The 18,044-nt window shown below is 41.4% G+C and overlaps 2 protein-coding genes across 2 annotated transcripts in view; one reads left to right on the top strand and one right to left on the bottom strand.

The window, feature by feature from the left end:
• Positions 1 to 18,044, bottom strand: part of LOC136348773 (homeobox protein six1-like) — a 114,379-nt gene that overhangs the window by 82,886 nt on the left and 13,449 nt on the right. The gene's annotated exons all lie outside the window — the stretch shown is intronic.
• On the top strand, positions 10,322 to 11,577 carry LOC136348758 (uncharacterized). Its single transcript, XM_066299888.1, has one exon. The coding sequence runs from the start codon at positions 10,376 to 10,378 to the stop codon at positions 11,411 to 11,413; it is 1,038 nt and encodes a 345-aa protein (XP_066155985.1). The 5' UTR covers positions 10,322 to 10,375; the 3' UTR covers positions 11,414 to 11,577.

The raw sequence follows: 18,044 nt of genomic DNA, 5'->3' as shown, positions 1-18,044 counted from the left end.
CACTTTCTCTCTCAAACCCTGCTTCTCTCCGCCACTGCTCAACCCTAATTTTTATTCCTCCCCTTATTAAATGTAGTCTTGATCCAGTGGATGAGATGAATAAATACTCAAGGCCTTAGCGGAATTAGCAATCCCCTTTTGTAAAGTATAACAGGGAGATTAGTATAGAACCACCCTCACCTCAACCCATCCCCTGGGTAGATTTTGGATGTACGGGACTGAGTCAAAACTAACTTTCGCCGAAACAAGTGAACATATGTGCAGGTTATACGAATCGCATTGAAAAGTATTCAAGGGATGCTGGCCGGGGGTGGTGCCCTTTGTCCTGGTCATGCTTCGCCAATACTGAAAACTAGATTTGGTTAGTGCGCAAACCCGAGATGTTTGTTTTGGCCAAAGTATAAATACGTATTGAAAAGATAAAAATATAAAGGGAGATTTTTGGTTTAGCAGTGAAATTTACACACATTTTCCTATTTTTTGCTTTAGTTCTAAAAGAATCAAGCAGAGTATAAATATTCACAAAAAGAATACTCTTACTTCCTGTTTCCTCTCATACATACCGCAGTGAGTTCCGTTTTTATGTTAAGGGGGCTGGCGCTTTTTAAATCCTGCTACCCATTGTAATGTAGGAATTATGAGAGTTTTCCACAGTATTGGGTTTCGCCTGAAAAAGCTCTCAGTTTATGTCCAACCCGGTTTGAATTTCATAAATGTCCCAATTTAACGCTTAAGAGTGCATACTTCCAAAAATTTCCATTTATCACATTTTCCGCGCCGATATCTCGGGAATCCAAAAAACCTCATTAAGTAATAACGACTTAAGTCACTCGTTTATGACGAAGCCGGTGCGGAAACCGCGATGTAATTTTTCTTTTAGTTTCAGAGATGTGGGGCCGTATTTACGTCGATTTTCGCGATTGGGAAATTAATTTCCACAGTTGCGGGACGTCAATTGAAGTGTTCGAAGAAAAGCGAAGATCAGGAGCCAGCTTGGTCAACTTAGAGAGAAAACAGGATTTCGAAAATTTCAAAATTTCCTCGGAAGGAAAATATCGCATGTACGAAAATCCCTTGAGAAATTGAACGACGTGCTGACGTAGCTTTCGAGTTTTTCGCCAGAGGATTAACCCAGTGCAGCTTTGTAAATATTCGAAAAATGGCCTGAAGATCTAAAACTATAATTTTTAATAATTACCCGCGAAGAGTTAATTTGACTACGCCAATGCGATTTTGACCTTTGAACGGTGAATATGTTGAACTTATTTTCCACGTTTCACAGTTGTCAGGGGCACTTCACAAGAGTACTAAATCAGCAGACGTCCTAACTCAGACAAATGTCCTAAAAAATATATAAAATATATGATGATTTGAAAATATTGTTTTGAAAAATCATCCCCGGGGAAATCAACTATTCTACATCAATACAGTTTTAACTGTTTAAATGCGCATATCTTTCGTCCACTCTTCCCGTCCGCTGCACTGGACAACTTACAAACCATCGGAACTGCCCTTCCTCTTTGGAGAATCTTCCTTCAGCCCTACGGTAAAGTTTTTAGTTTACACAAGATGGCTGCTCTATATTTCCAAAGAAGCTCTTAAATGTCGATTTTCCACATCGATGTTGTAGGTCGAGGCGAGAAATTTCTGTCCCCATCACAAGGTCTCGACTCGGAACTTTTTGAATTATTTTTTTTTTAGGTTTTTTGAAGTCATTGGCGTACCGATCCATTTTAACCGCAGAGAGGAGCTGTGGAATATCCATGGGGTGTAAAGTCAATCGCCAACAATAGCCACAGGCCCCATTTAGTGCGCGACAAAATTTTGGTTTAAGACTTAGAAAATGTGTTTTTCACTTTGCTTAATATTTTACGATTTTGAATTTTGAAATTTCGTGACACTCCAAAAATTCAATAAATCGGTCGTTTTCGCATTACACTTGGCGCGTAGGAGGCATCAAGAAAGTGGCACTAACAGCACGTTGATGATGGCCGCAGTCACTTAGTCGAAAATGGATCGAAAACCGTTAGAGATTCGCATTCTTTCGCGGAATCCTTCTTAACGTAAAATAGTTGGGAATGTAGGAGCTCGGAAAATATTCGGGACATAGGCACCGATGCAAGAGCCTACCCAGGAGCAATTTCGGCCGTAGATAAAAAACTGCGAAATTCGTTCTCGATTTAGAGAATAGAAAAAATTACTCCGTTACTCTGCAGAACGAAGACGAGCAACTTCGTTTAAGACACTTTCAGCTGGATCTCTACTTTTTCGCCCTCTGGCACCGCTACCTGCTTGTACCATTGTTCCCCGGCCACTCTGTACCCTCCCTCTTTTAATTTTACTTGAAATGTAACAGTTTTCGCCTCAATTCCGGTGGTATACGTTAATATGTTAAATTATGATAATTGAGGACACCTCCCAATTTGAGGCCTCCAGTTCCGGCTTTGCCGCATTGACATCCATCAGCCTGCCTAGTTCCCAGATTAAATTAATCTTATTGGAATATTGAATATCTAACGAGAAATCCGCTGAACCATAATTTAAGTTAACACCCTGGAATGGGACGCTCTCAATAAAGCAAAACATAAGTATTTTCGAACGTCTAAACAAACCCCACTATGAATATGAAATGCCTGTTTGGCACCCTCAAAGTGCTACGTATCAATAATAATTTTGAGTTTCGCAAAAAGTCGACGGCCCAATAATTTGTGACCCCAGTTCTGTTAGAATAATTGTGAGTTCCAGGGCAGGACTCGCCGATTTCCGATTTTGGTTGAAGGTTAACGAGAAAACGCCGTGTTGGAAGTGCGGCCCTGGCAGAGGGAGGAAGCTCCTCTTTTAAGAATCCGAAGAAAATATGATTCGATTCGCACTCGAAATCATAATTCACACCCGGAATACGCTCTCCGACTCTTTTGACCAATAATGTATGCCGATATGCGATTCTTTTTGGTTCGGAGGCTCTTTGTAAATGGGTCGGCGGCTCCAAATATGCGAATATAGAGATTCGGATTACCATAAATAGACATCCGGGTGTTATACGACTTTCCTTTTAGCATTGCGACGGTGTGAGGACTAAAGATCGTGGCCTCGGTTCCCGAATTCTCATTTTCGTCATAATTCCATTAGGATTAGGGTTGAGTTTAATTTAATAAGAACTGGCCGGACAGATTCGTAAAACTGATATTTTTAGAGCCCTAATCTGATATCGCCTTTCTTGTCCGCGCCGGGCTCAGTTCACCACCCGGAAAATTAAGTTTGCTGCTCCGTAAAAAAGGCCCGAACAAGTGTCGGGCCACAGATTACTCTTCCCCCCGATTTTCACACTTTGCGACACAGTTTATTTACCCCCATAGTAAATTGTTTTACGTCGCAATGAAACAAGATGATGAGAAAGGCACAGAATGACCATTTACATCACTCCACCCATAGACGATCGCCGTCGCATCTTTCATTATTGACATATTCCTCCTTGCCCCGACCATCGGCGGCAATTAAATTGATTATTTTTCCCCAACAACCCATTTGACTTATCTAGCGATATTAGCCGCTTTTTATGTTTTCCGATCGTGATGGTATCTTAATGGTCCTTTTCTTACCATCGTGCGCCACGAGACGTTCCCAATAGGGGAGAGGATTTAATATTTATTTCTTGTCCAGTGCACTAAACCGCAAATTGTAAGATACAGTTTTGAGGGGATCTCGTAATCGGATGCATTTGTTTTTTTATTACAGCGGGGGCCGACGGCATGGGGATTAGGTTAATGAAAAAAGCATATTTTTAATAAGCAACGTTGCCCCCGGCGGGGGTGAATTTGCGGTTTCCATTGGAATCGATCATGTATGAACCGGCAATGGCGACGCACCAACAAACCTGTCGTCATCGGTCATTAGAGCGGTGCGCAAAACGCATAATTTTCGAACCAACCCGATAGTCCTTAACTGGTCATAAATTCGGGTTTTTGTTTCCGGCGAACGTCCGCGTGCTCAGGGTAGATAAATTGAAATTACCGCCCCATCATATTGGGTAACCATTAATCAAAACTGGGCCACTTGATCCGCTTTGGCCCGCGATACGATTACCGCGATTAGGTCTTCGGGGCTGACAGAGATGTCGGCCGTAAAATAAAGCTTCCATATACTCTCAGATCGTAGAGCCATACTTTCCAGACGACCCGTACAATTCCAGTCTCTTTGATTGGGGCGCGCGCCGCCTGACCTTAAGGCCAAACAAGGTGAGCATAAGTATATGGCCTACGAAGTTTTCAGTGACGGCGAGATGCACTGGATTTGATCAGAGCACCATCTGGAGTGAGATTCGCGAATCGGAGCTTTGTAGATCGCAACCCCCCATAATCGAGGTCAATTTTTCGGTGCGGTCACCCGGTATACCTACGAGCTGTAGTGAATTTAAAGATTTTCGAAATCGCTCGTGTCTCTATACGTCAAAGCAACTTGAATAGATAGCGGATGTGCCATGAATTCAACTACCAATGACCTCGCCCAGTCGCGCAAACAAATCTAGAAAGAATTTAACAGGATTGTGCCAAATGCCATAATCGCGCTTCACACTTTACCGGCCAGATGGCGCGCGTGTCCTGGAACAAATATGCAAACGACTCGGATTCCATCTTATTTAGTTCCGTCGTTTTTCCGCCATCACTTAATCCCGAAAGAAATGCGAGACCGTTTAGTTGGTGGCGCACTAAAAAGCATACTGAAACCGAATCCGGAGTGGGCGACCAAAGAAGAAAATCGGCTTGTGTTATCTTTTTTGCCATTCACGATTATCGCGCCCTCCCCCGGTCATCCATAAATTACTCGAGGACCGCGACTTGATTTCCACCGCAAGTGAGGCCAATCTCACTTAGCGCGATTTATGGCGGTTCCAGATTTAAATTTAGGGTCTGGAGTTGTAAAACTGAATAAGGTTTTCAATTGGAAAGAAAAAGTAATGTCGAGCCACTCCTGGTGGAAAGAACGTGGGGCATTGACACTGACGGCGACAGCTGTCGCATCGAATGGTTGGCATTTCGATGCTAACGATCATAATTGACGTTGTGACGCGACCTCTGATGAGCAAAATGCGAAGCCATAATATCGGAAAGATCGTGACGTGGAACTGAACATTTATAATACCATTCGATGGTACAACTTGTTAATGGTTTTCTCGATTTGGTTCGGTTTTACGGCTGCCTCATCGGTAGTTTAAGTCGGCAATTAAGAGCCCGAAGCAAAGCGTAGATATATGTATACAGGGTGTTCGATTTATCATGCACATGCGATTTTCTCGAAAACTAAGAATTTAATAAAAAAATGTTTCAAATAAAGTTCGTTTGGGATAAAGGAGCGCTTTTTTTGACATTTTTTTTTTAACTGTCATTTAGAAGGCCTTTTCAAGGTCATTCGCATTTTTTCTAATATAAACCCTGGATTTTTTTTACAAAAATGGACACATCACTAAAAACTGAAAAACATTTGTTTGAAACATTTTTCGATTCAACGCTTTTTTAGATAGTTTATTCAAAGAAATAATCGAAAATTAAGTAAAGCGTGGAACAACAACATAAAAGTTTTCTAATCCAATAAATGTTCAAAATTCTATTTATTAACGTTGACAGGTTTACAAATTGCCTTACAGGTTTTTTTAAACAAATTGTTTCAATAAAAAACAACCGATAATATAAAATTTCATTGAGAAGTTTAGCAAATAAATAAAATGTTCAAATCATAGCAGCAGTTGAGTGGTGTTGTTCGAATTGTTTCTTTGTGATTAAGAAGTACTTGAAGAATAATGGCGTGTTTTTTATTAAAAGAAAAAATTGAAATGATTATTTATTTATGGAGAAAGTGGTCGCGGTATTTCAAGGACAATAACAATGTACGCTGAACGATTTCCAGAAAAGGTTGTGCCGCCAAGATTTACATTCAAAAGACTGGTGAGGCAGTTTGAAGAGACTGGGAATGTTGATAAACAAAAAAAGAAACGTAAAAACAACAAATCCTTGATAGTGATTATTCAGAACGCTGGATTGGACGGAATGGTCCTATCAACTGGCCGGCAAGATCGCCAGACTTGACGTCTCCAGATTTTTTTTTATGGGGATATTTGAAGGATAAAGTTTACAATCATATTCCGACAACCCCAGAAAATATGAAACAACGGATTAGGTAAGCTTCTCGGGAAATTAGTACTCAAACATTATTGTGTGTTCATGAATCGTTTAAAAAACGTATTGTAAAGTGTATTGAAGTTGGTGGAAGAAATTTTGAACATTTATTGGATTAGAAAACTTTTATGTTGTTGTTCCACGCTTTACTTAATTTTCGAGTATTTCTTTGAATAAACTGTCTAAAAAAGCGTCGAATCGAAAAATGTTTCAAACAAATGTTTTTCAGTTTTTAGTGATGTGTCCATTTTTGTCAAAAAAAATCCAGGGTTTCCATTAGAAAAAATGCGAATGACCTTGAAAAGGCCTTCTAAATGACAGTTTTTTTGAAAAAAAAATGTCAAAAAAAGCGCTCCTTTATCCCAAACGAACTTTATTGGAAACATTTTTTTATTAAATTCTTAATTTTCGAGAAAATCGCATTGTGCATGATAAATCGAACATCCTGTATATATAGGCATAGAACGTCAACTCTTCTATTTCCTATGTCGTACTTAAAACTTAACCCTTAGATGGTGGACCGTGCCAGAGGGCATTTTAATTAAAAGTATTGTTAATTTCTAGGGAATTTGCGCCAATAAAAGCCATAAGACAATAAAAGAAGTCATAAAATGTCGTTGGTAGGTACGGGAAATCAGAATGTGATCCATTCGTTCATATTATCAAATCTCCCAAGTTAGCAAAATTTAGCTTCGTGTAAATAAGTCCCACGTTATAATATTCTGGAGAATTTGGCCTTTCCTGATGTTACTTCCTATCTTTCCTGGAACATACTCTTTCCAGACGATAAAAACGACCTCGGGGATCATTGTCGCAGAAAGATGGCGTCTTGCGGAGCGACGATTCCATTTGCATACTACGTCAGTTTATGGTAATGCGCCTGATTTATGGTTATTTTTATTTGATTCACGAAATTATTATATGGACTGTATCCGTATGGATGGAAATCGTCTTTTATAACTGCCGGGATGTTCCTTCAGGATGGTCGCGCAGCCTTTATGATGGTTTTCTTTCGGACGTAATGGATGTAATTTCCGAGGAGGAAAAAATTACCGAACAGTTAATTTCCAGCGTTGCTTGACTACCTACAACTCGATCGAGGTCATAGATCAGGGGAATAAAATGAGTTTTTGGAAAAAGTGATTTACCGATTGTCCCCGAACGCGACAAGCTGATTGATGGCACGCCCCGAGGTCACATGTGCTTATAATTGTCTGTAAGGCTCTGGAGAATACGTTTGTCAGGAGATTAAACTTCGGATTGTGTTGTTTAACATTTCTTTTCTAGTCGTTAGCCCGGAGGGCACGAAACGATAATTAAATTTGCGACTTTGGAGGCCTCATCTAGACCTAAACTACGGCAACAAAATCGTCACCGGCGAACACAAAAAAAGGAGACCATATGAATCAGTAAGCAGTAACCCCCGGCTAAATACTTTACAATATGTTCATGTCCCGCTCCATCTGAAATCTACAGGGGGTGCCATTGATGCCGGGCCGTGCCATATGTGCACAGACCGCATCGCCATCACAGGTGTTTGTTTGTTGAACGCAGGATTTATTGGGATCAGACCATACGTTTATTACTGCATCTCAAAACTGGTATTCGCTAGTGTCAGACCAAAAAATGTATAAATAAAAGCAATGGGGACATAGAAGTGTTTCTTGCCATTTGGCGGGTGGTAGAAGCCGCGGGGTACCGAATCCATTGTCAAACTTCAGTAGCGCATACTGGAAATGGATAGAGAAGTTTGGTTTACAATATGTATGTATATGGTAATGGTATGTAAGATGTAGGTATGGCAAATAACGTAATGGAAGTCGCGAAACAAACTCGGGAACACTTCAGTAGATTTTATTCCACTCGTTATGACACACACAACCCTGAATCGTTTCAGAACTAAAGGTCGTGGGCTTTAACTGGCATTTCAATGGAGAGAGTTAAGGATGCGGGATTTTACAAGATTCCGGGAGCATCGAGCTATATCGTTTGTATCGTCATGATTAAAAATGGGGGTTGTTACAAGCTTCGGGGTATCTTAAGTACTAAAAAAAAATGGGGGTCAGTACCCATAGGCGTGCTCCGGTTTTAGGCAATAAGCAAGATAACCCACACATGGTAACTTTCCAAATTCTTAACCCGTAAAGCCAAGACAATGGTAAGAAAGGATAATTTACGCGGGTGTTGCAGCTGTAGTCTGATTTTAGCAAAATGTGGATACTTTAGACTTTTGTCTTGACGAGGTAGAGGAGTGAAAGTTTTTATAAAGGGTAACCCTTATTGGAAGATAATGGGTTCCCGACATATGACCATCCTGGACATACCACTAAGGTAGTGAAAATTCATAGGCGTAGCCTAAGGGTACATTACAATAAGAAGCCACGTGACGTTAAAATTTTTGTGTGAGGAAAAATCAGCTTTGAGGGTGCTCGAAGTGCCGACACGGGCCGCGAACATACAGGGTGGCGCAATAGTGTGACAAAGTACCATATCTTCCTTATTTTACAAAATAAAAAAAAAACTGTTCCTATAAAAGTTATACGTGAACACACAGCCTACATTTTAAAAATATTTTTTATCGTATAGGGTGTTGCATAAAGACAGGTCAAAATATTTATTCATTTTATTTAACGGAACCCCCGTATATATTATTGTATATTTGGATTCCTCGTAAAATTCTCTCCATGGTAGGATAATTAGTAATAATTAATTAATAATGTTTTGCTTCAAATTTAAACATTTTTCGACACAAGCAGACAACGTTCCAATTTAATTTAAAACTAATTATCCTACCATGGAGAGAATTTTACGAGGAATCCAAATATGCAATAATATATAGGGGGTTCCGTTAAATAAAATGAATAAATATTTTGACATGTCTTTATGCAACGCCCTATATGAGAAAAAATATTTTTGGAATGTAGGCTGTATGTTCACGTATAACTTTTATACGAACAGTTTTTTTTTAATTTTGTAAAATAAGGAAGATATGGTACTTTGTCACACTATTGCGCCACCCTGTATATGGAGTCCCTAGGGCGTTATTCACCTAAGCATTTAACAGCAGCGAGGAGCAGGCTTAATTACTAAATCTCAAGAATCGCCTCTCAATAACGAATTTTTCTTTAAAAAATTACTTTCAAGGACATGCAAATCTCAGGTGGGAAGTATGGCATTAACGGACGCGAAGCGGACAATACTTCATTAATCACGGATATGCCTAATTTTAAAACATTTAGCTCATGATTTTATGCGGATTTTTCTGCTGCGGCATTGAGCGTCGTTTTGAAAAAAATGTTTTTTTTTTTCACCCCAGTGGGGTAGGTGCTGGACGCGGCGATAGCGAGCGGACATTTCCCCTAAGGTGCGGTGCGAACTTCACAATCGTACGTAAAGTATGTAAATAACAAACAAGCTCGTAATGCACGTACATATATTACGTCTAGACGGGCATAATTATCTAACTGCGGAGTGTTAAAGTAGCAACGGATCTTCCATTGCGGGTGAATGATCTGAAACCGAAGTCAAAGCACTCCAAAGGAGGTTGAAGACTCAATTTCGACCGGGACTTCCTGTTCATACGTTAAACAATAAAACGAAGGAGAATTAAATAATATAAAATTAATACCCATTGAAAATATATTTAATTCACCGGAAATTCCCCCATAAATTCGGCTAATTAAAACCGGCCATTACGAGCAAATAACAATGAACCAGAAGTTTCGCATAAATAATTACGAACTCGCTCATAATGTCACATTAAAAAAAAAAGGTGACATATTATAATAAAAGCTATACAATCTGTCGATACCGATCCGGAATAAGCTGCCAAATAGAGCCTCAACTCATCCTTTTCAGATTTTGATGCGGCATACATTGAAAACCGTATTGGAGGACCGTATTTGGGGGCTCCGCCCCAACCTAAAACTCCATTGGTCTGTTCGCTACCCCAAAACTTACGTTCACCCCTATAGGAAGGTTCGTGCAGTAAAACGAAATACGCTCTTTAAAACGTATGCAGCCCGTCTCGCTTACACCAATTCCGCAGAAGGGACTTTCGTCTTTTTCTGGCATTAAAGGTGGGATAAACTGGCTTCCAGCTGGTTTTCCGGGGGTAGGAAGAAAAGCTGGCAATATTTCGACGCCGGCTGTATGGTTTTTCGCATTACTTGTTTCGCTTTCCATCGGTCGAGAGTGGTGCAAGTATGGATGTGCAAACGAGAGGTAAAGTCGAGAGTGGTGAAGTGAAGTGTGAAGAAGCTCATCAGCATATCATGTCTAAAAGTGTGAAGCGACCCTTCGATGTGGCTTTCCTCATGCTGCCCGATGAGAAGCTTAAAGAGAAGCAGCGCAAACTTCCCAAGAGCTCGAATTTTGGCAAAGAAATCGACAACAATAACGATGAGGAGGACGTTGAGGTTGAGATCGAGGACTCTGTGTGCGAGTTAAAAGGAAACAGACAGAGTTACTTCACTCAGAAACAGCAAATATTCGACGATCCGGGGCTGATAAAGCTCAGCAAGCCCTACGAGGGGCAGAAGAGCGCTTTTACCAAGGTAAATTTGTCCAAGGAGGCCCGCATGAGCCCTAGCCTGTCCTTAAGCCCGGACATAAACTACCAAAACTCGCTTAGCCCGTCCCCGCCCATCGCGAACAGGCAGTACCAAGGATTCCCCGCAAGCATGCTCCCACAGAACCAAATCTTCAAGTCTTCCATGTATCAGGGTGGTGGCTTCATGCCTGAAAACTTTCAACCCCAATCTACGATCGAAGGCCACTTTCTCGCCACCAAAGCTCCAGAGCTTATGCAGCCCACTTTCCCCAAACTTAGACCCGCAATGTACAGACCGGACTTGGCCTACAATTACCATCAATTCCCGAATCAGGACCTGCTGAAAATCGCCTCTCCCGCCGAGTTAAAGTTTGGGGCAGATGTTCGGGGTCCGGCGGCAGCGATTCTGACCTCCCTCCTGCCCCCCTCGTTGGCGGCATTGTCGCTTCCCGGTCAGAATGTTTGTGCCAAATGCAACATAACATTTAGAATGACCTCCGACCTCGTTTATCACATGAGATCGCACCACAAAAACGACGCGAACGACATGCATAAGCGAAGGAGAGAGGAGAAACTCAAGTGTCCGGTTTGCGCGGAGTCGTTCAGGGAACGACATCATTTGACCAGACATATGACCGCTCATCAGGATAAGGATGACGACGACAAGGAGAGTAAGAAGGATGGACATTAAATGGGGGTTGTCTGTATTATATTATGAGAAATCGCCCTAATTAAATCGGACATCGACCATAAATCTGTAGAGTTGTTATGTTGACTATATGATAATGGGGCGTTTTTCAGTGTAATTTTGTCGTAGTTTTATATGGTTTATGTAAATAATGTAAATTTATTATTAACCTGTTAATAATTATTATTAGTTATGTGCAATATTTAAGGTTTAATAAATAATTTTGTTTGAATTTGAAGAGAGTGGTTTTAGTTCGAAGCATCGCTTCAGGTGGCTACTGGTGCATATTTGGATGGAGGGAAAACAGATACGCCACTGGCGTCTCCCCAAAATCCCCCACCAAAATGCGAGTTCGCACGTTAATGTCAACGCATAAATCTTCTGGCAACTTAAATAACGAAATAATTTCTATATAAGAATGATGGAATCGCAGTCCAGCATTGGCCGATCGGCTCATTTCGGAATATGCAGCCTCCATATAGTCTTTGGAATCTTCAGACTTATTTATTATATTTATTATGTCGGTAAAATTATTTATTATACAGGTAATTTTCTCGAAAACCTCAGACGAACTATAAACACTCTGTTTTAAGGGGGTTGCTAAACGCATACCGACACTTCTGACTTACCCTTAGGAACTTAAGGAATACCTACTGCCCTGATGGCAAAAGTACGGGCATACGCGAGACATACAGTGCAAAGGTACTGAGAATGGTGTGGATTATTTATTATTACAGTGTGATGAGCTCTAGTACTCATCACTGTATTTTTCCTAGGATAATGTGGGATTACCGCATGCAAATCAAAGCGACATCTGTTAGTGCCAAAGCTCTTTGCGAGTGTTTCGCATTCATATTGGTTCGTAGCAACCTTTTACTGTACGTGAGTCTGTAAGGATTTGATGAAGATACAGACGAAGGAGCAGTACAGCACCTCGTCACGTACTTGAGGGGTATTGATTGCTTTGAAACATTAGGTACTTCGTCTCTGGTCGACCATCCACGACCACATTGCGTGGAACATTTGCATTCCCTAAAAGGACGGAGGAACCTTGCAAAAGAGGCCCTTCTCGGTTGTTGCCCGACACGTTGTAGCCCCGAAATACGCAGACGAAAAAGAAGAAAAACGGCCCTTCACGACGTACCTGAGGTATAGTTTACATCAGGGAGGGGAAGTTTACATCGGTTTTTACCCGGAAATGTGCGGATGAGGACCGACAAGGGAAGCGACGATTTTCTCAATGTTCTTTTGAATTTTGCTGGAACACAACTGCAATACGACCGATATGGGGCTTGTTGTGTGGAAAGTCGGATGCAATCGAAGCATTTTCGCACAGAACCAATTCGACCAACAACTCCCCTCCGCAGGTCCGGTGTCTACTAGCCGCGCCATGTCTAACCATAAGTGCAGCAGCAATTTCATCGTTCGAGAAAGCTCACGAAAGATCATTTTCCAAACAGATTCAATGTGGCATTTACGTCATTACCAGGCGAAGCCTGGACAGCGGCCGGTGGCAATTCCCTCACAAGTTTTGCGGATACCACGAGGATTGCGGAAGAAATGTGTGGTAACACGTGACTGGATTGGTGGTTGGGAACTGACGGGGCGTGGCGTTTAATGAATAAAATTTTATGAATTACACACTACTGTATGACTATATACCAGGTCTGCCGGTGTGAAATGAGCGCTGTTTTGTGAAAATAAATCACCAATTTTAACAAGGAAGGAAAAAACAATTAATTCAAAGTATTGACCATTGCTTTCTACGCATTTTGACCACCTTTCTGGCAATTACTGGATACCACGCCAATAGAAATGTGCCCCTTTGGCATCATACCAATTAGACACTCAATTTTCTGCTTCTTCCTAGGGATCGAAGTGCTGCTCAGCCAGTGCGTGTCCCATCGGTGAAAACAAATGGTAGTCCGAAGGAGCCAAGTCTGGTGAATACGGCGGATGGGGCAGCAACTCCCAGCCAAGTGTTTTGATGGTATCCTGAACCGGTGTTGTTTTGTGTGCAGGTGCGTTGGCATGGAGCAAAATTACCTTCCCGTGTCTTCTGGCCCATTCTGATGGTTTTTCGATCGTTGCATTGTTTAAATTAATCAGCTGTTGTCGGTAGCGAACAGTATTAACGGTTTCATCAGGTTTTAAAAGCTGGTGGTGCGCCACACCTCTCTGATCCCACCGAACACACAGCGTTGCCCTCTTGCCGAATCGATCAGGTTTTGCAGTCGATGTTGATGGTTGTCCCGAATCGACCCACGATTTTTTCCGTTTAGGATTTTGAAAATAAATCCATTTTTCGTCTCCAGTAACAATTCGGTGTAACACTGATTTTCTTTCGTGTCTTTGAAGCAAAATTTCACAGGCGTTTTCTCGGTTCTCCATCTGCCTTCCGTCCAATTCGTGCGGCACCCACTTTCCACACTTTCGGATCCTTCCCATAGCTTTTAAACGATCAGAAATCGTTCGTTGTGCAACATTTAACGTTTCTGCCATTTGCTTTCGACTTAAAGTGTCATCTTCATCCAATATTGATCGCAGTTCGGCATCTTCGAACTTTTTCGGTGGTCTGCCACGTTCTTCATTTTGCACATCGAAATTGTTACTGCTGAATCGTTGAAACCATCTTTTGCACGTTGCTTCTGATGAAGCATAATCACCGTATGCCTCGACGAGCATTCGATGTGACTCTGCAGCACTTTCCTCCAAATGAAAGCAAAAAATTAATGCTTTCCGCAAATCATCATTTTGCACTGCAAAATTCGACATTTTTGGCACAATGAAACAATTTATTGTTATTTGTTCTTGTTTACAACAAATGCCCTATATCGAGACATTTGTATCCTGCCGCTCACTTCATACCGGTATACCTGGTAATTGAAATTCCTCTTTTAAGGGATGGGGAACGCGTTACCTCGTGTGGAGCATGATCATGATTGATCAAATTCGGTGAAATCTAGACGCGGCGTTGAACAATCGATTTTCACCGTTTTACTTTCAGCACTCGCCGAATTTAAAATTTGATTGTTTAAGTAGTAAGAAAATAAATTTAAAAATGTTGAAATAATTTCTCAACCCTCCTCAAAGTTTCGGGTGTTGCATTCCATTCGGTCTATTGGCTGAAGCGGTGTAAACTCTCCGCTCTTAAGAGCACAAGAGCCGACACAATTTTTCTCCTCAAAGTGACTCTAATGGCTCAAATAATTTACTTTAAGAAGAATAAAAAGCACGTTGACTTCCAAATGACAATTAAGGGAGATATCTCGGAAGCAGGCAAGGGCACGCGTAATGACGCTTTTTAGCAAAACGGGGGAAGTTCTTAGGGCTGATCTTATCAACTTTCGCGGTTATATTACACTTCCCGCATTGAATCCGGAATTAAGAACGAAAATATCACCCAGCAGCGACTTTGCGGAAGGATTTCGATTTGTTTTGAAACTTATTATTTTATAGTCATCTCTGCCTCTCCGAGGCAATATATTTCTGGGGGGGGTAATAAAACCCCAATGGCTGCTATATGATTATGTAGATGAGGGATAAATAGCAAGAGGAAAAAAGTTTGGGGCATATTTATTTTTTTATGTCTTAAGTAGACGGGTTTTCTTCGGGACTAAACTATCGGAAACCGCAAAACAAGCCCTCGCGGGTCCCGGTTCGATTTTGCTTTATGCGAGTATCTGCATAATCGAATGAGGCCGGCGAATATTTAAAATAACTACCGTTCCCAACAAATATTTTCATAAATCTGTCATTTGTGATTGCCGTTCCGGAACTGATTTCGTTCGGGCAAAGTTAATTTCAAGTTTGAGGGTGGAATCACTCAGAACGTCGTCTCTTTTGCATCGGAAATTTATAATCAGATAGGAGACTCGAAGAGAACAAAAATTGCTATTTATTTACCTTTGAGACCCCGCAGCTCTCTCTAAAGAGAGTTTGTGCACAATGCGCGTATAGCGCAGGTTCGGAATCGCGCTGTCACGAGTCAAAAATGGTCGTTTTTTGATTTCGGCCGCAGGTCACCGATCAACGCCAGACTTCGTCGTCAGAGAAAACGTCGCGATTGGCACTCGGGCCGTTCCTGCGCGGTGACGGGTTGTGACGGTACGGCTCCGGCAGACTCGCGCGGACATTTTCGTTGAATGGCGACACACGCGGTTCAGTTGCAGAGGTGGTACCGCTCGTTTCTGAGGGAACCGCCTCAGAAAGTGAAAAAGAAACGTTGCTGACGTCGTCTAATGAAAAACCTGGAAAACGGGCGATCTCAGTGCGTTACTTAGATTTTCATGATGGATTACAGGTTTTGTACCTGCAATTTTTCTGATCCATCTAAATCTAAAACATTTTTATTCGTTCAGCTAAAATTTAAACAAATAAAAGCTCGCTTGCGGCCATAAATTAGATTATTTTGTCTCGAGTCAAAAGTTTCAGTCATTCAATTTTAAGGAAAACTGACGCAAACGTTAATTGCGGATGCAGAGATGGGGAAAGACATTCTCCCTCTATCACATTCAAAGTAAAAATGTTCGTTAATGTGAGTCGTGCGATGGCTACTTCGAGAGTGAGACTACTCCTCACTGTTTGTGCTGACAAAATTATAACATTAATACATGTAATAGAATAATAATAATTTTAATAAAAAATGCAACGTTTCGGCTTAAAATCCTCGCTTCTGCAAATGAATAATTTTCGACTTGTGACGGTGTTGTTCCAAACCGACGATCTACCAGGTCTGTAAATATGGAACCCGAATTTGCCTCCAAATACCCCTAGTGGTCAATGTAGGTACTACCTTATCGTGTTATTAGGGTACTACATCTCTTATTTACATCTGAGAACGATTTTCAAATCGTCACAATACAGGTTCAATACTGCAGTACAGTTTGCAACAGCTTTGAGTATGTCGAATTTTGTGCCTACATTGGACAGCATTGATTTTCTGTTACCACTTGAAAAAAACGGCTGCAGAGTCACATCGCATGCTTGTTGAAGCTTACGGTGAACGTGCCCTTGGAAAATCACAGTGCTGTGAGCGGTTTAAAAAATTCAAAAGTGGCAATTTTGACGTCGATAACGAAGAGGGTGGAAAACCACCGAAAAAGTTTGAAGACGGCGAGTTGCGAGCTTTGTTAGATGAGGACGATGCTCGAACGCAACAACAATTAGCGAACCAATCAAATGTGACGCGAGAAGCCATTTCCATTCGTTTGAAAGCTATGAGAAAAATTCAGAAGATAGGAAAATGGGTTCCACATGAACTCTATGGAAGGCAGCAAGAAAACCGAAAAACCACTTGCCGATTGTTGCTCACCGGGTATAACAGAAAGTCATTTCTTCATCGAATTGCGACTGGTGACGAAAAATGGATCTGTTTTGAGAATTCCAAACGTAAAAAATCATGGGTAACTCCAGGCGAACCATCGGCATCGTCAGCAAGACCAAATCGATACGGACGGAAAACAATGCTCTGCGTTTGGTGGGATCAAAAAGGCGTAATGAGCTGCTACAACCTGGAGAAACAGTTAATACTGAACGTTACCGACAGCAAATGATGGACTTGCATCGAGCTTTGCGTGAAAGACGACCAGAACATCAAGAACGGCAACAGAAGGTGATATTGCTTCATGATAATCACACACTGCAAAACTGGTGAAGGAAGCGATTGGGACGTTTTATCGGGAAGTACTATCGCATGCGGCTTATTCACCCGACTTAGCACCATCCGATTATCACTTATTTGCATCGACGGGACACGCTCTTGCAGAACGGCACTTCGCCTCTTACGGAACAGTTCGAAAATGGCTCGATGAACGGTTCGCCTCAAAAGAACGACAGTTCTTTAGGCGTGGCATCCGCAATTTGCCAGAGAGATGGGAAAAATGTATGTGAGCTTTTATGAAGAAAGTGATACGAGGGTGTTCATTGAGTCGCCTAATGTGAGTGTGAAAATACATGTTGTCTCATAAAGATAGTGCTACAACCTGGCCTTAGGTGTAAGGACAATGTTACGAACACTTGTTAGTGTCTTATCACATTTCAGAAATGGACTGAGCTTGTAATAGTTAAATAGATCATCGGTGATAAAAGATGAAGAGGGCCTGTTTGTAATCTCGCCAAAAACATATGGAAGTGTGAAGGGAGTGATTCAGGGATGCGAGCGTGGGAAGAATGTGGAGGTCTGGGTGCCGGTTCTGGTGAAAAAGAACAGGCGCACCCAGGGTGACTCTGATACATTGTGGTGGGGGGGCGTTCGACCCCCGATCTTAGGGAAGAAAAGAAGTACCGCTAAGACTTGTGCTTTATTCCACCCTCCTTCATTACCCCTAAAAACAATTTTCTGACATGTATACGTAACGATGGGAAATATTTCGAATAAAATATTTTTTATAATTGTTGCGCAGCTAAGTTTCATATTTACAGACCTGGTTCATATTCATGCTATCATGGTATGCTTCAAGGTTGCTTCAATGCTATCAAGGTATGCTTCAAGGTTTCCTTTGTTAAATAGAGCGAACTAAACTCTGGCAGAGGTTTGATTTTTAGGATAACAGTCGTGCGAAAGTGGCTCTAAAGGAAGCTAAATTTTGAAGTAATTTCTAGGCTATTGAGCTGTCTCGAAATGCTTACGGAA

This window comes from Euwallacea fornicatus, chromosome 35 (assembly GCF_040115645.1).
Source record: "Euwallacea fornicatus isolate EFF26 chromosome 35, ASM4011564v1, whole genome shotgun sequence".
Taxonomy (NCBI): Eukaryota; Metazoa; Arthropoda; class Insecta; order Coleoptera; family Curculionidae; genus Euwallacea; species Euwallacea fornicatus.
Note: the sequence above shows the minus strand (reverse complement) of the source record. Positions and strands in the feature narration are given on the sequence as shown.